This window comes from Gorilla gorilla, chromosome 10 (genome assembly GCF_029281585.2).
Source record: "Gorilla gorilla gorilla isolate KB3781 chromosome 10, NHGRI_mGorGor1-v2.1_pri, whole genome shotgun sequence".
Taxonomy (NCBI): Eukaryota; Metazoa; Chordata; class Mammalia; order Primates; family Hominidae; genus Gorilla; species Gorilla gorilla.
Genome location: NC_073234.2, coordinates 111,639,454 through 111,665,618, shown reverse-complemented (window position 1 = coordinate 111,665,618; position 26,165 = coordinate 111,639,454). Strand labels below are relative to the sequence as shown.

Below are 26,165 nucleotides of genomic sequence, written 5' to 3'. Positions count from 1 at the left end.
TATTGGGAGAGCCATACAATGGAATACCACGTAGCTATTTCAGGGGACACGACATTGCTAACACTTCCCCATACCTTTAAATATACATTAGGTGGAAAAAAAAAACAGTATGAATAATTCCATTATTTTAAAAATGTTCTATTGCATATATATTTATGTCTTCTACTGTATATATGCATATATGTGTAAATAAAAGGAGGTAGAAAAATTAATCTTAAAAGATGTATACTAAAATTTAACAGTGATTTTTCATATTTCTTTTTGCTTATGTGTATTTTCACATTAAAGAATGTATATTTGATATGTATTACTTGTCAAATTAAGACTTTTTAAGGGAAAGAAATAGGAACTAAAAAGCTGACTAGCCCAAGGTCACACAGCTTGTAACTGGTGGAGCCGAAGTTTGAACCCAATTGTATCTAGTGCCAAGACCTAAGCCATTTCTGTTCCACTACACCACACCCTCTTCCAGAAAGCAGCTGCATTTGGAAGCAGAGGCTGCTACTAAAGTAAATCCGTCAGGGCCAAGGGGTCTCTGCATTCCAGAGTAATAGTGGGGTTAACTGCAGAGTGCCTGGGAAAACCAGCTCTGTGCTGAGAAAGCATGGGCCTTGCTTGAGAACGGTTATTTCTAGCTCTTCGGGCGGAAGAGACCAATCTTCCGTAAGGTCCGTTCATTACCTAGAAATAGAACTGCCTCTGCCAATCCACAGGGTAGAGAAGGTGCCTGCTTTGGAGGGACACCCTAACACGAGGCACGGGGGACCCAGCACTCCCAGTGCAGCAGACTGGACATGAGCAGCCAAACTATAAGTGGCATGCCATCCAAGGGACGAGGGTGACAGGAAGACAACAGGAAACTCGTGTCCACCATATACAGCCCAGTGATGGCACCCACTGCCAAGCTCCCCCGGCTGTCTCCAGGCCCGTGCCCAGCAGCAGCTCACACAAGGGCACAGGCCAGGAGCCTTGACGGGCCAGAAGTCATGTGGACCCAGTGCTGGGGTGAACAGATCTGGGTTTGAATTCCAGCCTCTCTGCTTACTATGACCTTGGGAAAGTTACTGAACATCTACACGGGGCTCAGTTTGCTCACCCCTAAAACGGGAATAATACCCCATGGGCTAATTTTTTCTAAAGACTCAACGCAGTCAGTGCCTCACTCACACAGGTCCTTACAACATGACCCTCACCCAGTGAATCTTGCTTAGCGTGCAATAATCTAATCGTACACACTGCTCATTATATCACACTTTTCGTTTTATTCTGCCTTCCAGGAAAATTGCTTGGGTGGGCACCTCACTTTACAGTTTACAGAAGGCTCACACACAATCTCATGTTAGCCTCACAATGCTTTGATACCCACTTCACAGATGTGAGACCCGAGGCTCCCAGCTGAGTTCACAACACCCACAAGTAGCAGAGGAGTATCTCCAGGCCGCGGCTTCCTGGCCAACACATTTTCTTCAACTCCTGCTTTTGGGTTCCCATCCAGACCACAGTCTGACTCACTCCTTCCTGACATGAAACCCGAAGTGTCCTTTCTCCAAAGTTAGAACAAGTAGTTACTGTATCTCTCCGACAAGCAAACATTCTTTCAGCAAACATTGTTTTTGTTTTTTAGAGATGGGGTCTTGCTGGCATTGCCCAGGCTGGAGTACAGTGGCTATTCATAGGCATGACTGTTACACACGGCAGCCTGGAGCTCCTGGGCTCAAGCGGTCCTCTTGCCTCAGCCTCCCAAGTAGCTGGACTATAGGTTCAAGCCACCACACCTGGCTTTCAGTGAACACTGAATACACACTCTCCTATGGGTGGCCCCATGCCAGGCTCTGAGGAATGGAGAAGGAGTGAAGCGGGCTTCTGTCCTTGAAGTGCCCCTCAGTGGCTTGGATGCGGTGTGACATCCCCTGCCTCTGCTCTGTCTCTGCCATTGAAGCAGAGGGGACAGTGAGCAGTCAGCTGGCCATAAGAGACTCTGCTACAAATGTCTGGGGGGCAGGCTCACCTCACACCCACCCCCACTAAAGAGCATCTTATGATCCTGGACTCACGGGCTCAAACGATCCTCTCACCTCGGCCTCCCAAAGTACTGGGATGACAAGCGTGAGCCGCCACACCCAGCTATTTAAGAGCATCTTATGAAAGGGCTCCTCTGACCCATAAACCTGAGCTGCTTCTCACCAAGGCAATCTTCCCCCACCCACCGCTGCAGTGAGTTTAATGTCCCTGCCAAATTCATGTCCACCAAGGACCTTAGAATGTGATCTGATTTGGAAGCAGGGTTCTTACAGATGTAATTGGTTAAAGATGTCGACACAGAATCATCCTGGATTTGGGGTAGGCACTGAAATCAATGGCTTCTGTCCTCATGAAGACACAGAAAGACACACACAGGGAAGGTCATGGGACGTGGAGGCAGAGACTGGAGTGAGGCAGCTCCAAGTCAAGGAACACCGAGGGTGGCTGGAGCCCACAAGAAGCCGGAAGAGGAAGGGGGGATTCTTCCCTAGGGCCTTCAGAGGGAGCGGGGCCCTGCAGATACCTGGATTTCACACTTCTGGCTTCCAAAACCTTCAGAGAATACATTTCTATTGTTTTGAGCCACCAGGTTTGGGGTCATTTGTTACAGCAGCCCTGGGAAACTAATACACCCCTTTCTTAAAATTGTCTCTGTTCAGCGAGGCAGAGGAGGCACAGCCTGGGGCCGCCACTGGGGTGCAACTAGCCCTTCCCACTGCGATGGTACAGGCACCGGGTTAGGTGGAGCCTGGGCTGTCCCTTGTGCAAAGCCGAACTTTGGAGTGTGTGCACACACACACGTACACACCCACTCACACCCATTCCAGACTTCTAAGAATGACGTGCTGCCAACAAAGGCTGGAACTCTGTCTCTGAACAGGCCGACTCTGTCGGCTCCCGGGAGAGGTTTTCTTGTGGTTTGGGTTGAGGTTTCTTTGCTTTCTGGCACTGGTAAACTGCAGCGTGAACTATCTCACCAAATTTGGCCAGCCTGAAGTTGAGGCGCTCTTCATCCCTGCTGCCTGAGTACACGTGGCACCCTGAGGGTGCTAGTGAAAAGTGCTGGCTTGCTGGCCTGGCAGGCCACCCCAACCCGGGAGGCTTCGACTGGACGTTCACAGCATTTTTCTCCCTGCCTTCTTGGCTGGGCGCCGCTGCTGGCTGGACCTGGAGTCCTGTCTCCCTCCTGGCTCTCCTTAAACACTCAAGGGTACTTTTATTCAAAGGCCTTTTAAGTGTTAATAACATAGAACACAAAGCTGCTCAGGCAGGGTGGTGGCTTACACCTGTAATCCCAGCAGTTTGGGAGGCCAAGGCAGGTGGATCAACTGAGGTCAGAGGTTCGAGACCAGCCTGGCCAACATGGTGAAACCCCATCTCTACTAAAAATACAAAAATTAGCCGGGTATGGTGGCACACCTATAGTCCCAGCTACTCAGGAGGCTGAGGCAGGAGAATTGCTCGAACCCAGGAGGTGGAGGTTGCAGTGAACTAAAATCTCACCACTGCACTTCAGCCTGGGTGACAGAGCAAGACTCCATCTAAAAATAATTAATAATAAATAAATAAAGATAAATAAAACTGCTCCCCAATGCAAGTCTTTCCCTTTCCCCTGCTGGGTGGGGGAGCTGCTAATACTGACCTTGACCTTCCTGTGTTGAGTGGCCACCTCCAGCGCTGGCAGATGGCATGGCAGGGCAGTGTGTGTCATTAGCCACAGGTGGTCTGGGAGTGTCTTCTCATCCTGGCTTTGTCACCAGTTGACTTGGAAACTCCCCTCCCCTCGAGGATCCTCACTTGCTAAAGGAGGGGTAGGTAGGGCAAGACGCTTTCTTGGATCCTCTCTTGAGTGACTTTCCAAGGTGACAGACTCCCTTCTGTGCCATGGAGAAGGATGCTTGTTTCTTACTCATTCCTACTACACTTGATTGGTGCTGCCACGCCCTCGGCTCTGCAGGATGCAGGAAATGGTAAGAAAACCCAGCATGCGGCCCCGTAAGGGAGACGCAATGACAGCAGGAGAAACCAAGTCCCTCTGGGAGGGGCCGTGGAACAAACACGGCCATCACCAAGTGAGGCGCCAGCTGGAGGAGGCACAGAGAGGAGTCTGAAGGGTGGCCAGGAGTGAGCCAGGCAGGAAGGGCAGGGGGAAGAAGGGGGCCTGAGAAGATGCTGGGGTGGGGGGCAGCTGTGGGGGTGCAGGGAAGGCAGTTGGGTTGGGGTGAGATGGTGAAGGGAGCTTGGACTCCTTCCTGGAGGCCGCCGAGAGCTGGGAGGCGCACACGCAGAGGAGTGCCACGCTCCAGTACTTTCCGTAGGAAGCGTCTTCTGGAAGCGTGGGGTATTCTGGGGCCACTCAAACTCACATTTTCAGCTGACTCAGATAATCTTGCCAGCAGTTTTTCCACTGTCATTTCAATTAAAAAATACCGGGGGCCTGTCTCTCCTCCCTGGCTGCCCTTGGGGTAATCATCAGCAGTACTGGGCATACAGGACTCAAGTCTGGGCCCAGGGCTCTGGAGCTGTGTCGCCCTCCAGCTTTGGAAGCCCAGGCATGGGCCTTGGGGGTCAACTAGTGTGAAAGCTCTGCCACCGCCCTGCTGCTGCGTCTTGAGTCCGTGACTTACACCTCTTGGAGACTCAGCATCCCCACCTCTAAAATGGGCTCAATATCGACCACCAGCACTGGTGCATCACAAATTGGAAAATAAGCTAATAAATGTAAAAATACCTAGCACAGTGCCTGGCTTAAAACAAAATGCTGCACACACGTAAGCATCTCTTTTTTATGTTACAAATTTGGGGTAGGAACTGAGAAGAGCCGTGGAGCAGCACAGGCAGGGGTGGGGGAGAGGCCGTGCAGAGGAGCAGCTGAGGCGTGGGTGGACGGCGGGTGGTGGGTGCTATGCTGTGAATGTTGGAGTTTTTGTGAGTTTGTCTACACAACCACTAAATTTTCCTGCAGCTCAAATCCCAGAAGCAGGAACGCTCATGCTGGCAAACGCAGACTCGGTGTGGGCTTGGGCAACAGCCTGACGTAAGTGGATCTGGCAAGGCCGCGGGAGCTTTGGCAGCCGAGCCCCTGGCGCAGAAGCATCCTCATCAACACAGTGTTGACGGCGCTCCCGGGCCTCTGGCTCATCCCTGTTTCTTAGCAACTGCCCTATTTTGGGGGAACACTGAGTGCCACAGGGAAGCTGGCCTGGAAGCACGTGCAAGACAGGCAGCACCTTCAGTCAACACGCAGCCCCCTGCTCCCAGCAGCCTGGTACCCTGATACCAGCTGCCATCTCCCGGCACAATGTGACCAGATTGGAAGACCTCCATGAGGCGGTTCAGCCACTCCACAGGTCTCTAAGCAGCTTCCAGGACCCAAGCTTGCGAGAGAGGCCCTGGTCATCCCCTGCGCCCCCAGGCAATAGCCCATTGCCATCTGTTATGCTTCCAACCATCTGAATAGCTGCTATGGTAGGAAAGAAAGACACTCAACAAAACACACCAGGCCCTCAACACTCACACCCAGGGCCGGGCACAGAGGGCCCTCTCGATCGATAAAACACCCCAAAGGGAGTCCAGGTCTTCCCTAACATTCCATGACCAACAGAGGTGTTCTAGAAAGTTGTGGGATATGAATGCCTGCTGGGTGTTTGTTCCTTCTCCACTTTGACAACATCATTTTATCTTTGCAAAATTTATTTTGGAGGAATTAAAGAATTCCACCAGGGCCAGGTTTCTTGGGAGAGGCAGTTGATCTCAGATATGTATTATTAATACTAACATTTTCTTGTCGTGATTGCACGCCCAATTTAAAATGAATTATCCAATTAAGTTAAGAAGGTGATGCGTTCTAATTCCAGGAATAGGTTGCCAATGACTTTGTCTTGACTGTTCTCCCCGAAATCCCTTCCAATTAAGTAAAGATTGTTCAGTACATTGTGAGGCTAAGCTAAGAGGTTGCTGTGGAGACGGGAGGATTTTTCATCCTATCACCATTTTCCTCTCTTGATGAGAAGGGAGCCAGCAGAGCTTTCAGCCTCCCCCGGGGTTGAATGTTCACCGCCAGCAAGGACAAAAGGTCTGCTGGACGGAAGAGGATGAGGGGTTGTGAAAGCTTCCAGGTCTCCTTCTGCAACAACAGAAAGAACCCGTGTCTTCAGCTTTTCGTGAGCAAAAGACAGTTGCCCACCTTATGGGGATACCAGAGCCCATCCTTTTTCCCTCTCCACCTCATGCTGAAGGTGTGATAGGGCCAACTCGGCCAGCAGAGAGAAATAGATTCATGGTACCTGGCCAGAAAGATCAAGGCTGTATGGTTGGGTGTAAAACGATCCATGCCAAGAACAGTAAGAGGAGACACAGATTTTTATTTCTAAAATGGAAATCTGCTCATAGCACTCTCTTGCTTTTTTAAGAGACAGAGTTTTGCTCTTTCACTCTGTTGCCGAGGCTGGAGTGCAGTCATACAGTAAGAGCTCACTGCAGCCTCTACTTCCTGGGCTCAAGTGATCCTCCTGCCTCAGCCTCCCCAGTAAGTAGGACTACAGGTGCGCACAACCATGCCCAGCTAATTTTTTGTCATTTTTGCTCATCTGTTATAATTAGTTTTTTGGTTCTTGGGGGTTTTTTTTTGTTTGTTTTTGTAGAAACAAGGCCTCACTATATTGCCCAGGCTGGTCTCAAAACTCCTGGGTTCAAGCAATCTTCTCATCTTGGCCTCCCAAAGTACTGGGATTACAGGTGTGAGCATTCCCCGCCCCCTCCCCCATCTCCTGTTTTTAACTTTTTTTTAAATCTATTTTTATTTATTTATTTTTTTGAGATGGAGCCTTGCTCAGTTGCCCAGGCTGCAGTGCAGTGATGTGATCTCGGCCCACTGCAACCTCCACCTCCCAGGTTCAAGCAATTCTCCTGCCTCAGCCTCCTGAGTAGCTGGGATTTATAGGCGTACACCACCATGCCCAGCTAATTTTTGTATTTTTAGTAGAGATGGGGTTTTCACCATGTTGGCCAGAATGGTCTCGATCTCCTGACCTCGTGATCCACCCACCTTGGCCTCCCAAAGTGCTGGGATTACAGGCGTGAGCCACCGCGCCCGGCCAGCTTTTAACTCTTCATTGGCTCTCACCACAGAGTTCCAACCCTTTAGCATGATATACTCCACACTCCATTCCCCACTCACTTTTCCAACCACATCTTGCCCTCACTCCCAAGATACTCTGCTTGAAAGGTCAAACTCATCCACACGTCCCTGCCTTTACTCACAATGTTCCCTTCTTGGTATATCCCTTCTAACTTTTTTCAGCCGGGTAAACTCATTCTCATTCCTTAAGATCCAGATCAAGTGTCTTGACCTCCGGAGGCCTTCCCTCTGCCTCTGCATCCCTCCCTGCTCTCCCAGAAGGCCCCAGCATTGGCCATGCCAGCACTTTACACGGGGTTCTCTACTAAAATTGGTTTCCTGTCTGTCTCCCAGACCAGCTGCTGAGCCCCTCAGGAGGAAGGAGGTATGTTTCCAAAGGGATGGCTGGATGGCTGAGGAAAAGGCAGAGGTGAAAGAAGAGGCTGTGTCAACTGGAGGTGGATGTATAATTAAAAACCCTAGGCCAGGTGATGTGGCTCATGCCTGCAATCCCAGCGCTTTGGGAGGCCGAGGCGAGCAGATCACCTGAGGTCAGGAGTTCGAGACTAGTCTGGTGAAATCCCATCTCTACTAAAAATACAAAACCTAGCTGGGAATGGTGGGACGCACCTGTAATCCCAGCTACTCGGGAGGCTGAGGCAGGAGAATCACTTGAACCTGGGAGGCAGAGGTTGCAGTGAGCTGAGATCGCGCCACTGCACTCCAGTCTGGCCAACAGGAGTGAAACTGTGTCTCCAAAGAAAAGCCTTATTCAAGAAGTGGTGAATGCTGTGAATCCCAGCAGGAATTCCTGCCCCTCAGGCTTGACCCATAAGGTGCCTGGCAGTTGTCAGGGCCAGTGACAGAAATGCTCTGGGCATTGGCCCCGCTCTTCTCTACTCTAAGATGAAGGGTCCATCTGTCTGATGTTAAGGAGTGAAAGACTTGTTAGCTTGTTAATAAAATCTCTGAAAAAGATCCTTACTGTTACATCAGGTTATAAAAGTACCTTCTGGAAGACTCAGTTTAAACCTAAGGAAAAAAAAAAAACATCCAAAAATTCACACCATCAGAACTACAGTAACAAACCTATCTCCTAGGGCTTAAAACAAGACCAAGGGAAAAAGCTGTTTGACAGAGAGGAAGTGTAAAATGCCCAGGCCTCAGTTAAATGTCCTGTTTAGGCCTCTACGGACTCTGGTTTCTGCCCCTCACGGGCTCAGCCACAGGCGCCTCCCATGACCTGTGTGTTTCTCAAATGAAACAGGGGCCTTTCATCCATACCCAGGTTGCAAAACATGCCGCTCCCTGGATGGGGCATCACTCCTTTCTTGGAATTCTAATTGGGTTTGCCCCACAGCCTCTACAAAAGCTTAACCGGGGAAAGCAGTTCCCTGGCGGAGCTCGGATGCGGAACCCTGGCCCTCCAGACTTTCCCCACACCTGCGTCACGCGCACTCCGCACAACTGCAGATGCAGGAAGGAGCCTCTGAGCACAGTGATCAGAGCCTCCGATCCCAGCACTGCCAATCCGGGATTGGCGCCCCCAGGGTCGCCTTTTCTTCCCATTTAAGTCATCTATTAAAATCATGTGCACTTCGAGGCCAGAGAGCTGCTCAATTCCCAGCAACTCTGAATCCCTCCAAGGCAGGACTCCTCTTGGGTGGACCTGTCTCCACCCTGGGGACTTGGCTCAGCGATGTGTCTTTGATTCTAGTGTCACACCTGTCACAGAGTCTAGTATTTATACCTGCTGCAGAATCTAGGTGCTGTGCCTGTCATGGGGAGCAGTTTCCTTTTAGGATTTGCTGAATCGAACCATCACTTATAGAGGGAAACCAACACTCTCCTTTTAAGTGTAATTTTGAAAAATCTAAACAAAAAGCCCAGCAGTGTCTGAAATACAGTCATGCATCACTTAACGATGAGGCTACGTTCTGAGAAATGTGTCGCTGGGCAATTTCGTTGTTGTGCGAGCATCATAGCATGTACTTGCACAAACCTGGAGGGTCTAGCCTATCACACACCAAGGCTATGCTCTATGCTCTTAGGCTACAAACCTGTACAGCACGTTACTGTACTGAATACTGTATGTAGGCAACTGCAATATAATAGTAAGTATGTATGTATCTCAACGTATCTAAACGTACAAAACGTACAGTAAAAATATGGAATTATAGTCTTATGGGACCGCTGTTATATATGTGGCCCACTGTGGACCAGAACATTATGTGGTACATGACTGTATATGGAGGTGTTACAGAGTGAATTTTGTCCTTCCCCAAACTATGCTGATGTCCTAATCCCCAATAGCTGTGACTAGGACCTTATTTAGAAAGGGGTCTTTACAGACGTAACCAAGTTAAGATGAGGTCATAATGCATTAAGGTGGGCCCTAATCCAATGACCGGTATCCTCATAAGAAGAGGAAAATCGGCCAGGCACGGTGGCTCACGCCTGTAATCCCAGCACTTTGGGAGGACGAGGTGGGCAGATCACAAGATCAGGAGTTCAAAACCAGCCTGGCCAACATATTGAAACCCCATCTCTACTAAAAACACAAAAATTCGCCAGGTGTGGTGGCACATGCCTGTAGTCCCAGCTACTCAGGAGGCTGAGGCAGGAGACTCCCTTGAACCTGGGAGGCAGAGTTTGCAGTGAGCTGAGACCATGCCATTGCACTCCAGCCTGGGCGACAGAGCAAGACTGTCTCAAAAAAAAAAAAAGGAAAATCTGGACACACAGAATGGGGAGAATGTCATGTGATGATGGGGGCAGCGATCCAAGTGAGGCTGCTGCAAGCCAAGGCACGCCAGGGACTGCTGGCAAGCCCAGGGCTGGGGAGAGGCCAGGAAAGGGTCCACCTGAGTCAGAGGGAGCACAGCTCTGCTGACACCCTGGCTCTGGACATCTGGCCTCCAGAACTGTGAGACAACACATTTCTGTTGTTTGAAGCCACCTACAGTTTGTGGTCATCTGACCTGGCAGCCCTAGGAAACTACGGGACAATAAACAAAAAGCAGTGACTACTTTTATTTTTTAGTTTATCACTCATTAATATCAACTTTCATGACATAAATGGTGTGCACTTGAGTAGGGGACACATCAGTGTTTTATCCATTTGTTCACTCGTCTAGCATTTACTAAGCAACTAATACATGCCAGACCCTGTCTGAGGTACCAGAGCGACAAAAGTGGTGCATCCAGAAGGCCACGATGAAGGCAGCTATATACAGACAGCTACGACATAATACAGTCAGTTTTATAAATACGCATAACTGGAATGATGAGCCTCCACTGAGTGGGTGCCTGATACTGGGCTAAGCACCTTATCCGCGTCATCTTATCTTCTCTTTCCATCCTCACACAGTCCGACAAGGAAGGGTGCTGTTCCCATCACCACTTTCCAATGGGTGAACTGAGACTCTGAGGTTGAGGGACAGCTGGACTCTTAACCTCGAGGGCTCTGGACACAAAGCTCCCACCAGTCACTAACACAGTCCAGAAGGTGGAGACTGGCTCCAACTGCAGGTGCTCAGAGAAGTGCCAGAGCTTTGATTCAGAGCGGTGAGGGAGAGTCACTCAAATAAGAAAGCATCTTCACAGCTGAATTTTCAGAACAGATTAAATATATGAAAATAAGCAACTGAGGAAAGAAACTGCTGTCATCTGTCTTCAGTCATTAAAAAGCACGACAAACTGCTCCTGATAGGTCCTAAGCGAAAAGGGCCATAATACTCAGATCCGGCATTTCCCTATCTCCATGTGCCTGAGCAGCAACGTAGCAACAAAGGTTTTGATCTTCTTTTTTTTTTTTTTTTTTTTTTTTTTTTTTTTTTTTTTTTGACACAGAGTCTCACTCTGTCGCCAGGCTGGAGTGCAGTGGCGCAATCTCGGCTCACTGCAACCTCTGCCTCCCGGGTTCAAGCGATTCTCCTGCCTCAGCCTCTGGAGTAACTGGGACCACAGGTGCGCACCACCACACCCAGCTAATTTTTGTATTTTTAGTAGAGACGGGTTTCACCATGTTGGCCAGGCTGGTCTTGATCTCTTGACCTCATGATCCACCCACCTTGGCCTCCCAAAAGTGCTGGGATTACAGGCGTGAGCCACCATGCTCGGCCTCTTCTTCTTTTTTTTAATTGTGCTAAATTTTTTAAAAAGAGACAGGGGTCTCGCTATGTTGCCCAGGCTGGACTTGAACTCCTGCACTCAAGTGATCCTCCCAGTTTCTAATTTTCTTCTTTGCACTGTCTGCAATGTTCAAATTAGTGACAGAGAAACTGTCATCTGTATTATTATTCTGACTCATGCTTCATTGTGCCTACCCTGTTTGGGGCCCTGTTCTCAGCCCTGCACACGTGTGAACACAGTGAATCCCACCACAGCCCCACAGTGTAGACTCTACTATTATACCCACTGTACAGAAAAGGAAGCTGAGACTCAGAGAGATTAGGCAACACGGCCACAGTCATGGAGCTGGATCCAAACCCAGACGACCTAGGCTGGAGCTCACTCTGTAACTACCTCGCTATTATAATCTGAGAGGGGAGGAAAAGAACACTCTGAGGAGGAGCAATGATCAAAGTGCCTCAGCCCCAACCTGACAGCATGGGCACAGAGATGACCCTCCTCCGGGGCCTTTCTGACCGCATGGGCACAGGGACGACCCTCCTCCGGGGCCTTCCTGACAGCATGGGCACAGGGACGACCCTCCTCCGGGGCCTTCCTGACTGCATGGGCACAGGGACGACCCTCCTCCGGGGCCTTCTGCAAGTTTGCACACATTTTCCACTTTTTTCTCTGCTAAAAATATAACATATAACATATAAAAATAATGATATTCTCATGCTTGTCTACTCAAGTGGGAAAAATTCCCTATTAGGACAAACCCAGGGATGTGCAGTTGCAGCCAAGAGGGAAGAAATGACAGCTAGCAAAGGACAGGAGAGATGATGGGAAAAAGGACGCAGCTGCCGAGTTCAGCAGCTACCTGATTTCTGCACTGAAAGGCTCTGGATGAACGTTAGTGAGGAAGAGGAGGAGGACACCGAGAAGGAAGAGAACACTAAAAGGCAAACGGTCAGGCCGAGCTGTATGTGACGCTGAGAAACGCACACGGTTCAGGGCAGCTTGAAGTTCAGGGTGGCACACACGGCAGTGGCCCAGGTGGTTCGCATCCACAAAGACTCTGCTCCAATCTGTCTCTCAAGCGAGAGGCCGAGCCACTTCAGACTGCCATTTCTGTGAGTCGAAAACGGTCACAGACGGGCAATGCACACACTCAACTTACACCTATCATCACAGAGTGACACTGGCAAAACGGAAGGAAGAAAGAGGTCATCGGAAAATGTCAAATAGAGTGTAGTTTTCGTCATCTCTTTTTGACATGCCTCCTCTTCTTCCTCTTTCTCCATCCTCTCTTTTTTTCCTCTCCCCTCCATTTCCCTCAACCATCTCTTTTCTTATCTTCCTCCCCCTCTCCTTTTCTTTTTAAACTGTATTAAGAGTCTAACTTTCCATCTTGCTCATCACTTGAGAGCATTTTATAAGCAAGAATTAACCAGCCATGCGTGCACATGTACATGTATGTGTGTGCACATATGTGTGTGCATATGGCAACGGCCACGTGTGCATGTGGATGTGTATGTGCAAGTGGGTGTGTGTGCCTGTGTGCATATGTGTGTGCGCATGTGGACATCTGTGCATGTGGGCATGTGTGTGCACATGTGTACATCTGTGTGGACATGTGGACATCTGTGTGTGCATGTGGGCATGGGTGTGCACATGTGGACATCTCTGTGTGCATGTGGACAAGTATGTGTGCATGTGGACAGGTGTGTATGTGTATACTTGTGTGTGTGTGTGCATGTGGACAGGTATATCTGTAGAAGGAAAGACATGGAGCAATTTCTTCTGGTGGCCAAAGTCTACATGATACAACAGGATAGGAGGCTGCTCCTGCCCTTACTGCCAGCTCCAGCTTGATGCTTGGGGCTGCTCAAAGGTCATGTGGCCAGCCCCCATGCTCTGCCTGGCAAGAGAGAAAGGGGCAGTGCAGGCAGGCAGGCCACACCAGCCACCTGGACTCCTGACCTTGGGCTCTACCTGATGCACATCGTTTGCTGGGATTTTTCAGTACTGAATTTGTTTCTTTCCTTTTTTTTTTTCTTTTTAAGAGACAGGATCTCCCTCTATTGCCCAAGCTGGAGTGCAGTGGTGCAATCAGAGCTCACTGCAGTCTCAAACTCCCAGGCTCAAATGATCCTCCCACCTCAGCCTCCCAAGTAGCTGAGACTACAGGCATGCACTTCCACACTCGGCTAATTTTTAATTCTTTGTTGCGACAGGGTCTCACCATGTTGCCCAGGCTGGTCTCAGACTCCTGGACTCAAGTGATCCTCCTGCCTCAGCCTCCCAAAGTGCTGGGATTAGGTGTGAGGCACTATGCCCAGCCTGAGGCTCTTGGTAATAAACAAAACTTCTTAGGTTGTAATACCCTTTGGACAGCCTGACTGCCTACCTGGAACTCAAGACACTCAAAGGCAAAGGAAATGAATGGCCCAGAAGGCAGGGTGTGTGTGTGCCTTTTGGCTGGGAACCTGGGTGGACCAGCTGGGTTCAAATCCGGGCTCTGCTGCTCACTGGCTGTGTGCACCTGGGCAGGTTTCTCATCCAAGCCTCCACGTTCTCATGTGTATAAGGAGGATGATGACAGCAGCACCTGTCTATGGGGTTGTTGTAAAGTTTAAAGGAGACAAGGGGAAGAAGTGCTCAGCACAGCACCTTAGACGTCTAACAGAAAGTGCCAGAACATACTTGTTGACTGAAGGCTATGAAACTGCTCTCTCTCGAGATTTTAAAATCTGCCCAAGGGAGATAAGATGTAGTCTAAACAGGAATGGCTTTGCTAATTTTGTGAGCAGTCATTTCCAGCCCAGGACAACCCTTCATGCTAAAGAGACACAACCCTTAAGCCCCCAGGCCCAGGCCAGGGAAGAGATGAGTCAAGTCCCAGACACAGAGGGAGGACTTCTTTTTTTGATACCTTGATTGAAAACAACGAAAATGCTTTTTGAGTCTCAAAGCCCAGCTTTTAGGCACTCTGCCAGCAGGCAACGGGAGTGTTTTCCTTCAGCGGCCCCAGTTCCCACTGCAGAACTTAGAACCTGGGAAAACACGCAAAACAATAAGCCATCTGCGAGGCTTTCAGACAGTGCAATTTGCAAGAAGTGCTTTTATATCTTAGTAGGACTCTGCAGTAAGTCAGGATTAATTAATTGCTACATTAAAGGAGAGCACCTTTAGCATTTCAATGACACAATCACGTGCAATTACGATCATATAAAGGAACACTTTATAATTAATGATGTCTCTACTTCCTGAAATGTATAATCCTTATGTCTTGAATTCCAAAGAGGTTGGCAGACGGCAGACCCTAAATATAGATCAGGAACTAATATTTAAATCAGTTTTTAATTCACCTTTTAATATGAACAAAACCAGAACAAAAAACCAGAACAAAAGCTTACCATTATCATGGCTCTATGCCTTTATGTCTTAGAGGCTAAATATTCAGCAACAACAGATTCAAACTGAAATGGCTAACAATTACAGGCCTGAAATGGTTCTCCTAAACAGCAATAATTTTGCCCTAGCAAGCACATTAAAACTGCTCTTCCAGAAATGCATTAAAACTCACTCCAACTGTCCTGGTTTTGGCAATTACACTATATTATCACTTATCAAAGCACTCTGCCTCATCTCTATGACTTAAAAATGAACATGTTTTTTCTTCCAATTAGGGAAGTTTCCCATGAAGTTGCAAGCACCACATACCAAGCAGTGTTCTGAGTACTTACATGCAATGGCTTGGTCGGTCATCACCACAATCCTGAGACAGGATTCCTACTCCTATTAGCAGTGTTCTAAGTACTTACATGTAATGGCTCGGTCGGTCATCACGACAATCCTGAGACAGGATTCCTATTCCTATTAGCAGTGTTCTAAGTACTTACATGTAATGGCTCGGTCGGTCATCACGACAATCCTGAGACAGGATTCCTATTCCTATTATTATTCCTATCCTGATTCCTGTTTCATAAACGAGGATACTGAGGCACTGAATTGTTAAAAAATAATCTGCCAAAGCTACCACCTTCCAGTAAGGTCCCTTTAATTGAACCACAAACCAGACAGGATAAACAGACTTTCCGGATTTTAACACGCATTGTGTCATTCAAGCAATTCAACATGAGGAAAGCCCCAGAGCCTGCCTGCATCTCATTTCTATTGTGAGCAAAGTTCTTCAGCAAACTCGGACGAAAATGCAGAAGAAACAAAATGTGACCCTCAGTAATATCCAAAGGGCGTCCAGAGGGTGGGGAAAATCCCTACAGCACAGCTTTTCTCCAAAAAGAAGGTATGCACTGCCCCTATTTTATTTTCTAACTTGATTCATAGCACGCTATTATTTTCTTTCATCAGTGAACTACGCAGAGGGGATTCCACCCTCCCCAAGACGGCCCCATGCAAGGTCAAGGGTTTACCTTGTCATAATAGTATCGCAGGGCTCTGCTCAGCTTATCATAGTTCATATTTGTTTTGTTTTTTCGGAGTCCCCACAGCTTGGCCACTTCTTCTGCTTTGAGGAGCTTGAATTCACCATCGTTCGAGGTCCAGCAGATCAAATGCTCATGTTTCTGATCCAGCAGCAACTGCAACAGGAACTGCCACAGCGTGATTGCACTCTCCATACCTGCAGGGAGAGGAGGCCAGGTCAGAGCTGCTGGTCACGATGCCGACCAAACTTGGCGGGGAGAGACGGGGCTTCAGAATGGGCAACTCAGCTGTCCCCTCCTTCCCCCAGTGAACCTAATAAAAAGTAGCTTTCAATTCCATCTCAAGGGGCCACTCTGAACCAGGAGCTTCCTGGCTGCATTTCTGTAAGGAGCCACAATTCAGAACTACAGGGAGGCCCTGTGATCCTCCTCTATTCACCACATGTCCCCACGAGTGACAGCGATGCATGGGGAATGATGCAGAACAATGATTAATGACATGACCACTTGCAGAACGAGTCCCCATTCAAACCGTTCCCCACTTAACACAAGTGTCTATTCCCGCCCATCCCATCAATTTCTTTGTGGGTCCGTGATATAGTTTGGATGTGTGCCCCGCCCAGATCTCATGTTGAATTGTAATCCCCAGCGTTGGAGGTGGGGCCTGGTGGGAAGTGACTGGATCCTAAGGGTGGATTCCTCATGAATGGTTTAGCACCATCCCCCTTGGTACCATACTTGAGCTAGTGACTGAGTTCTCATGAGATCTGGTCACTTAACAGTGTGTGGCACCTTGACCCTCGCTTTCTTGCTCTTGCTCCAGCCATGTGACACGCCTGCTCCCCTTTTGCCTTCTGCCATGATTGCAGGTTTCCTGAGGCCTCCCCAGAAACCCAGCAGATGCCAGCATCATGCTTCCTGTACAGCCTGCAGAACTGGGAGCCCATTAAACCACTTTTCTTTATAAATTATACAGTCTTGGGTATTTCTCTACAGCAATGTGAGAAAGAACTAATATAGTCGGTCTCTAACTAAAATGCTGGACCCCATACTTTACACAGGTGCCTGGAATATCTCTCCTGTGGTTGTGGTATATGTCTAAGTGTAACTGCCTTTCCTACTATGATGAGCTTCACAAGGAAGGGACTTTGCTGGATTATTTTGTATTGCCAGCACTCTGATAACCCATACAATGCTCAAAGCTGCCCAGTCCGTGGATGCTTGTGAAACCGAACAATCACTGCCAATTGCAGAGACCTTCCCTTTCCCGGCACTCACCATGCTGCAGGTCAAAGCCCACCATCACAGATGCACAGATGGGAAAAGCAATTTCTCCCATGAAGAGACAAAAACCTATATATACAATGTTATCCTTTTCCTTCAACTCTGGTGTGAACTTTTTAAATGCTATTTCTTCTGGCTAAAATGCTGTTCCTTAGCTTTGGAGCCTGGTGAACTCTTTCTCATCCATTGTGACCCAGCTCAAATAGGGCCTTCTCAAGGAAATTTTTCCCCACTCCTGGGCAGTTTCTCAATCTCAGGCATTTGAGGACTTTCATGACAATAGGTATTGATTCTAAGTAGTAATAATAATAATAATCCATTTGTGTTATCAATCCTCATTACATTTAGAAAAAGGTGGTTAGACTGGCCTCAAAAGCTTTGCCCAGATCAACTGTTGGGAGTGGCACAGAGAGCTAGGGATCATCGCCTTGGATAGGAGGGAGACACTGAAGTCCTGGTGGGCGGGGGCAGGGGACTGAACCTGGAGTGACCGCAACCCAGGGGGCAGCTCTGGGAGACCTGGAAGCCAGAATAATTGCCTTGGGGAGGGTTATTTGTACCAATATTGTCAACCCTACAACTCCTCTCAATTAAAGGAAAGTAAACTAGGAGTGCTCTCCAATTACCCACAAGGCATTTTATTTAGGGCTTTTTAAAGGGGATATTCTTTACAGAAATCAGTATTAACCACAATGGTCTGTAAGACAGTCATTTCATTGCTGGGTCAAAACCACCTCTGCATCTCACAAATCTTGCAAGCCCCCACTTTGCTGGGATGCATGGCAGCAGACGAGTCCCACCTCCTCCTATGAACCACCCTTCTGATGACTTGGATATGAGCCACAACTTTCTTCTCTTCACTGGCACTAAGAACGGCTAACAGTTGTCGCAAATTCTTGAGATTTTCTTGGCCAAACACGTCAGTCAGTCAGCTTTAACATATCTTTGAAACTTTAAGTGCCTGCTCAGATGAATCTGCTCCTGAGGGCAGAAGGCTGCCGGTGGGTTTGGAGGTCTGCAGGGAAGGGACTGCTGGGCCTCTGCTCACATGCCAGGTGGGAAAGTGGTCGGCCACCGCCACCCCCGACTTTTAACTGACATCACGTTCCGAATGGGACAGGAGGGCAGCAGAAACATCTATCCATGTATTTTACACTTAGCATTTCCACCTGCCTGGCCTCCTCGAAGCTTCTTAGGCATCACAGAATCACTTTTCATTGCAATCCAACCCCATGTGTCAGAGACCATGTTCTGGGCATGACTTATGAGAACCCATATGGTAGACTTGTTAAATGTTCTCAACTGCCCTCTCCTTAGGTGACTGTGTAGCCCTGCACTGGAGTGGCTGTGGGAGGAGTGCTGACATTGGGGCTTTGCCATGTGATTGCATTTGGCCAGGAGACTGACACGGGGAAGTGACAGCATCCCACTGCCAAGCTGGGGTCTTGGAGGCATCATAAGTTGGCACTTTTCCTCCTGTGCTATGCTGCCAGGAAGCTGCTGCCCCAGAACGAGACACATGGAGGTGACCTGAACTCAACCCAAAGTCCGAAGCCAAGCCCCACCCGCCCATCATCTGAAGCAGCATCCGTGACGCTGACTTGTGAGAAAAATAAATGCCACTGTAAGCCAGTGATCTTGGGGCAACTGGTTACACAGCACCACTGCAGCAAAAGCTGACTATTAAAATACATGATGTCTTTGTTTAAAAAAAAAATTCTCCCTCTGCTGGGGTGCTGTTATCTTTACGCTCTAGAGCTTGTGTTCAAAATCATGAGAAAGGCCGGCTGTGGTGGCTCACGCCTGTAATCCCAGCACTTTGGGAGGCTGAGGCAGGTGGATTACCTGAGGTCAGGAGTTCAAGACCAGCCTGGCCAACATGATGAAATCCCATCTCTACTAAAAATACAAAACATCAGCTGGGCGTGGTGGCCACGCCCACAAATACAAAACATCAGCTGGGCCACCACGCCCATGCTTATAATCCCAGCTACTTGGGAGGCTGAGGCAGGAGAATAGCTTGAACACAGGAGGCAGAGGTTGCAGTAAGCCAAGATCGCGCCACTGCACTCCAGCCTGGACAACAAGAGCGAAACTCCATCTCAAAAAAAAAAGAAAAAAAAAAATCACGAAAAAGTATGCTACTAGGTGTGGAGGGATCGGCTGATCACATTTTTACTCAGAGGCCACACATGGGCTAATTGGCAGCCATGGGTGCTATGGCCATAACCTCAGGCAAAAGTAGAAGGAGAGAAAGAAAGAAAAAGGACAAAAAGGACAGGTGAAAGAGCAGAAAGGGAACAGGCAGAGGAGCAGTGGTGGGGATGGGGACCTACTGCTTCAGGGCCTCCCAGATTTCTGGAATAAAGGAACTCGCCTAGAGAAGGCAAGAGCTGTTCACTAGGAATCACAGAAATGCCCCCACAGTTCAACCAGGCTGCAGAGCTTGGGTGGCAGCTGCAGGCACAGGGGATCATCAGAGGATTACTCAGAGGGGTTGCTATGCGCAACACCGCTCTGGTGGAGGTGACTAAGGGCTCCAGCCTCTCCTGTCTGAGGCATGCCCAGCCTCGCCCCGTGCTGAGGGCCTCGTTCTCCTCTTCTCGCGCTCTCTTGAGCCACTCCTTGAACCTGGTGGATCCACCAGTTTCGATGACTGGGCAGTCATGTAGCCTTCCCGGTGGAAATCGCAGCCAGACATTACTCAGAGCTAAGTCGAAAAACTACTTTCCTGTGAGCTTATCATTGCATCTACAAAGATCAGTCACTCCTGTCTACACTCAGAAGTCACTCTGGGGTATCGTGGAGCCCCCAGGCAGCTCTGGGACCCACCATCCTCTCTGGCCAGAGCCATCTGCATGATGAAAATGGGTGGCTGTCTGTGGCAGAGGTTTGGGTAGGGGGACAGGTGGGCAGTGGGCCACCAGCTGCCACAGCGCTCTCCATATTGTTTTCGTTCCGCTCGATGTAGTTTAACTATGAGATCAAGTTTCATAATTTACACAACTATTTTCACATACAATCACACTGTACATTCCACTGCGCCTCTGCCAGCTGGAAATTTTGCCCTCTGGGGTGCTGGAAAACACAGACTTTGTACCATCATGCTGGGAGGTACGCCCTTCCAATAACCGCTAACACTACAGATTTTCGTAAACTCATCTATATGAGTATCTCTCTCACCAGAAAAATTTAAACAATTTTTTTTTCTAAATTAATTCCTTGATACCTAGAATCCTTAATGAAGTCCAATGTCTTAACAGGCAGGTACAATAAAGCCCATTTATCTGGATGCCACTTTAAGGAATGTGAGTAATTCAGACAGTACACTGTGGCTTTTATTAAATCAACAATTGAAAAAGTGGTGGTACTTGAGATTTATGTTTGGTAGATTATTATGCACATGGAGGCCTGCTCTAAGTTAAAATGTTTCATCTGCCTAACTTTACTTAGCTGATTTCCCACCACTCTGAGCTTCAAAAATGTAGAACACATAGAAGGCATGCTAAAATCTTTTTTAAAAAATTCCCTTTATCTAATGAGAAAATGCTTATCTTGGCCAGGCGCGATGGCTCACGCCTGTAATCCCAGCACTTTGCGAGGCCGAGGCGGGCGGATCACCAGGTCAGGAAATCGAGACCATCCTGGCTAACACGGTGAAACCCTGTCTCTACTAAAAATACAAAAAATTAGCCGGGCGTGGTGGCGGGCACCTGTGGTCCCAGCTACTCGGGAGGCTGAGGCAGGAGAATGGCGTGAACCCAGGAGGTGGAGCTTGCAGTGAGGCAAGATCACGCCACTACACTCCAGCCTGGGTGACAGAGCGAGACTCTGTCTCAAAAAAAAAAAAAAGAAAGAAAGAAAATGCTTATCTTTCCCCTGCCTAGACCCCCGCTTTTTAAGATTCAGGGGGTATACATGCATGTTTGTTACATGGGTATACTGCATAATGGCAGGGATTGGGCTTCTAGCATACCCGCCACCCAAATAGCGAACACTGCACCCAACAGGTCATCTTGCAGCCCTCACTCCTCCCTCTCTCCCCACTTTTGGAGTCCCCAGTCTATTATTCCCATCCTTATCAGACCTTATTTTGAATGTACAAAATTTTATCAGGTATTTTAATGCCATTCTTTTTGCAGAATCGAACTCTGTGCTTTCATACTGAGGCCCATCAGTCTGCTTTTAAAGGCATCGCTGCTCTTACAGGAAGAGGTGCCCCCTTCACATCTGATACTTTCTGGATTCCTCTGACCTCACCTCAACCTTGCAGCCTGCAGGGCCTTCCCGTCTCTGGCTGGTCTCTCACCATTTCTACCAGCACTGACCAGGACCATGGTCACAGGCGGCTGAGGTCCACCCACTCCTACTCCAGAGGGCAAAACCACCTGTTACTTGCCCCAACTCCTTTCCCTTTGTAATGCAGAGCTGTGATCTGCCATGGTAGAGTGAAGTTAGATGATTTAGAGCAGCTTGTCAAACGTGAATCATATGCATACCTGCTTTAAAGGAGGAGGAGGAAAAGTGATTCGTTCTGAGTGTTGACAAATGATTTTTTTTTTTTTTTTTTTTTGAGACGGCGTCTCTCTTTGTCCCTCAGGCTGGAGTGCAGTGGTGCAATCTCGGCTCACTGCAACCTCCGCCTCCCGGGTTCAAGCGATTCTCCTGCCTCAGCCTTCCAAGTAGCTGGGACCACAGGTGCGCACCACCACGCCCAGCTAATTTTTTTGCATTTTTAGTGGAGACAGGGTTTCACCATGTTGGCCAAGATGGTCTCGATCTCCTGACCTCAGGTGATCTGCCCGCCTCGGCCTCCCAAAGTGCTGGGATTACAGGTGTGAGCCACTGTGCTCAGCTGAGAAATTGGTTTGTTAAAAAATAATTTTCAAAAGAGGGTTAAATCATGGCTCTCATACAGATATCAAAACGAACACGTTCGAGATTTTATTTCACTCATAATTCAGTAGGGAACCAGGCAGACGTTATAATGAGTTCAAAAAAGCATCTGAATAATAGAGGCATTTATAGAAGAAGAATATTGAAATAAACGCTTAAATGGAGGCAAAACTAGGGGTGGGAGTCAATGGCACTCTGTAAGACAGAATTTGGCTGTCTATAGACAAGAATTATTTCATGATCAGTTACCTATAGTCAACAACGTTATAAAATACCTTCCAAAAAATCAGAATCACATCATCTGGAGGGAGTCTTCTCTAGAGTCAAGAATGCAGTTTTTCACTGAAGCATAATTCTTTTCTTTTCGACTAGGTCTCACTCTGTCAGCCAGGCTGGAGTGCAGTGGCACGATCTTGGCTCACTGCAGCCTCAGCCTCCTGGGGTCAAACAATCCTCCCATCTCTAGCTCCCAAGTAGCTTGGGCTACAGGTATGTGCCACCACGCCCTGCTCATTTCTTAATTTTTTGTGGAGACCATCTCTGTATGTTGCTCAGGAGTCTCCAACTCCTGGCCTGAAGCAACTCTCCTGCCTCAGCCTCTCAAAGTGCTGGGATTACAGGCATGAGCCATCGCATCCAGCTGTATAACTATTTTCTATAACTCAAAGCAGGTGCTAGTGAAGCACTTTTGTCTATTTGGAAGGTAAGCGCAGATTCTGGCACCTGACTCTCTGGGTTCAACAGCAAAGACTCGTCCTGTCTGGTTGCAGGACTTTGGGGAAGTTACTTAACCTTTCTGTGCCTCAGTATCCTCATAGGTAAAATGGGACTGATATGATAAAAGTATCATATCATACAGGGTTGTTGTAAGAGTTACAGAAGTTACTAATAATGCACTTAAACTACACCTGGGGCAAAGTAAGTGCTATTTAAATGTTAACTACAATTACCTTTGAAGCTACAGGGAATCCTCCTCACAGAGCTTGCTGTGCAGCCACATGGCCTTCACCAGGCTGGAAGGCATTGTGTAGCTACAGCACCCACCTGGGCTCTTTGTCCATTAGGCAATGAGCCCCACACAGGCACTGAAATCCAGGGAGACTCTTCAGCCACATGGCGACTGTGGTTTATAAGGTGACTTGGAGTATGCTTCTGTTTTGTAGTCTATCATCAAATATGAAAGCACAAAAAATCATAAATGCTTGCAGAAAACTCAGATGCCAGGGCACTGATTCTCTGACTCCAGCTTAACAAACACTGGTTTAAATGCTGACCCTGAGGCCTCCAAGCTGTGTGACCTCAGCAAAGAGGGTCCCTGGGGCTCTCTCCTTCCCTGGGGTACATTCGGCTCCCATCTATGTGGTTTCTCTGGAACAGGAAGGAGAGTCAAGTACATGAGAGCTGTTGGGTCAGACAGCGAAGAAAGATGTTCTAAATGACAAGCCAAGGGACAATGATGACAACACCGCTCATAGCCGCTGCAGACGGGGCCCTACAGGAGGGCATTCACGGGCTGATCAGGGCAAAAGACACAGAGTAGAGAGGCCGAGAGTAAAACGCTTGACCTCTGGCACAGAGGGGAGGGACATTTTTGCAGACTCTGAGTGATTATTTTTTGCCCTTATTCTGTTTCCAGCTTTTTGCACTTAAAGAATGCAGTTATGAAAACAGTTCTGAGGCTAGGCGTGGTAGCTCACGCCTGTAATCCCGGCACTCTGGGAGGCCGAGGTGGGTGGATTGCTTGAGCCCAGGAATTCGAGACCAGCCTGGGCAAGAGTAAGACCCCATCTCTACAAAAAATACAAAAATTAGCTGTGTCTGGTGGTGCGCGCCTGTCCACCCAGCTACTCAAGAGGCTGAGGTGAGAGGATCGCCTAAGCCTGGGAAGTAGAGGCTGCAGCGAGCTGTGATTGCACCACTGCACTCCAGCCTGGGTGACAGAGCGAGACCTTCTCTCTTTAAAAAAAAAAAGGTTTTAGGTCCCTCTTTAGTCTTTCCAATGTTTTTATTTAACTTTGATTCATTCTTTAATCCGACGGAGCCTCAAAAAGAAAGATGCTATTGACAGAAATATTGATCATTCCCATTACGCTGTGCCCGCCTCCACCTACGTGAGAGCTGTCAGGTCACATGACACGATCCCAGCTTCAGGTGTCCCAGCTGCCTCCTGCCTCTGTCCTCGAAAAGCTACTGGCCTCTTCTAGGAAGCTGACCTCCTTCCTGTCGGCCACAAGGTGGCGCCCGACGTCTTAATGTGAGTAGGGGCCGCACAGACACCTTATGCAAAGTACGAGGTTTTTGCCTCCATTCTTAGAAGTCGAAATGCCCACTTATTTGTTCTTCTTTCTACTGATGGCAACCTAGCACTTCCCCTTGCATGTTCCTTGTTTCATTTTTACTGAGGTGGGAGTTGAGGGGGCAGAATTAGCTTTGATTTTCTTAAGCTTCTATGTGGTGGGAAATAAGAAACAACTTAAAAAAAAAAAAAGGCAATGAGAGCCCAAGAAAAGGAGAAAAACTTCTGGGTAAGGAATAAACAAAATAGGTGCTCATGAGGTACCCATGTCTTTTTTCGTTTGTTAAATTTTGCATGGTTAGAGAAATGAAGATGGATTTGAACACTTCTTACTGAAAATTCTGCTGAGTTCAACTCCCCTGCCAGTATCTGCTATGCATTTCCATGTCATGATACTATCATTGTCTAAGACAAAGGGTAGTAGCCATTTCATTATAGAAAATGAACCCTGTACTTCAGTCAAAGAACTGGAAGACAACATTTTATATTATTAGGGATCTGCAATAACTCAGCACAGAGTAAGTGTAAGGTATTAAGTAAATAAGGATAATATTTGAAAAAAAACAACTTATACAAGTTCTGAAGTCTTTTTTTATTATTTCTGTGAGTTGGAAGACTATTAAATTTATTTTCAAAGGACATTTAAATTATTTTGATCATTATCACTGTGTATAAAAAAGGCATGAGGCCAACTTCATGTCTCCCAAGCTTTTCATTTATTAACAAGTATTTGCATTCTGTGAATATCTACGAATTGTTCATTTTAAAAAAGGTAAACAAAAGTAGGTATTGCTCACCTATTTACTTACTCTTTACAGTCTGCAATGGTTTTTGCTGTGTTCGTTTGTTTGTTTGTTTTGTTTTGTTTTTTGAGACAGAGTCTTGCTCTGTCGCCCAGGCTGGAGCACAGTGGTGTGATCTCGGCTCACTGCAAGCTCCGCCTCCCAGGTTCAAGTGATTCTCATGCCTCAGCCTCCCGAGTAGCTGGGACTACAGGCGCACACCACTGCCTCCGGCTCATTTTTGTATTTTTAGTAGAGACAGGGTTTCAGCATGTTCGCCAGGGTGGTCTCAAACTCCTGACCTCAGGTGATCCACCCACCTCGGCCTCCCAAAGTGCTGGGATTACAGGTGTGAGCCTCCATGTCTGGCCCAGTCTGCAATGTTTTTTAAATAACTCTTCCATCTTGGGAAAGAGAAAGGTTGCTGGGATTACATGCCTGTACATGTTATATCTAGCACAATGTAATATCTAGCACAATGCAAGGATTACTGGGTTTTTAATGAATGGATTACATGTCTATAATCCCAGCACTTTGGGAGACCGAGGAGGGAGGACAGTTTGTGCCTAGGAGTTCAAGACCAGCCTGGGCAACATGATGAGACCCCCATCCCCACAAAAAACACAAAAGTTAGCTGGATGTGTTGACACACACCTGTAGTCCCAGCTACTTGGGGAGCTGAGGCAGGAGGATCACTTAAACCCAGGAGTTTGAGGCTGCAGTGAGCTGTGATCACATCACTGCACCCCAGCCTGGGCAACGGAGCATGAACCTGTCTCAAAAACAAAACAAAAAAAAAAGAGATTTTTCAGAGGAAATCACTGACAACCACTGAAATAACAACATATGCAATTTACTGTGTGTAGGAACACCCCTCTTTCCTTCTGGAACTATGCTGTCTCTGGCTAAATTAGAAGTAACTCAATTGGTTTGTCAGTGACTTTTATATGGGTGAGTAGTAAATGATGGCTTCGTTAACTCTGGCTGAGAAAATGTCTTACAACCATTCTACTTTTTCCCACATAATTCACCGCACCCCACCCTAATAACCACCATACAACCCAGCCCTATGTTATCCTACATTTTCAGAGCAGGCCCACAGTAAGACAGAAAAGGGCCTATTTCCATCCAAGGCTGCCTCATGTGGGTACCTCTTGATCCCTAACAGTCCAAAACTTTTTAAGATTCCTGGTATAGAGTTTGTT

General features: G+C 47.9%; 1 protein-coding gene across 2 annotated transcripts in view; it reads right to left on the bottom strand.

Annotated features, from left to right (window-relative positions):
- ELK3 (ETS transcription factor ELK3) overlaps positions 1-26,165 on the bottom strand; it is a 75,632-nt gene that overhangs the window by 30,563 nt on the left and 18,904 nt on the right. For both annotated transcript variants that reach the window (XM_031000593.3, XM_055357440.2), the window contains exon 2: positions 15,691-15,899. In XM_031000593.3, the coding sequence (XP_030856453.1) occupies positions 15,691-15,897 (207 nt within the window). In that variant the 5' untranslated portion in view covers positions 15,898-15,899. The remainder of the gene's footprint in view (positions 1-15,690; positions 15,900-26,165) is intronic.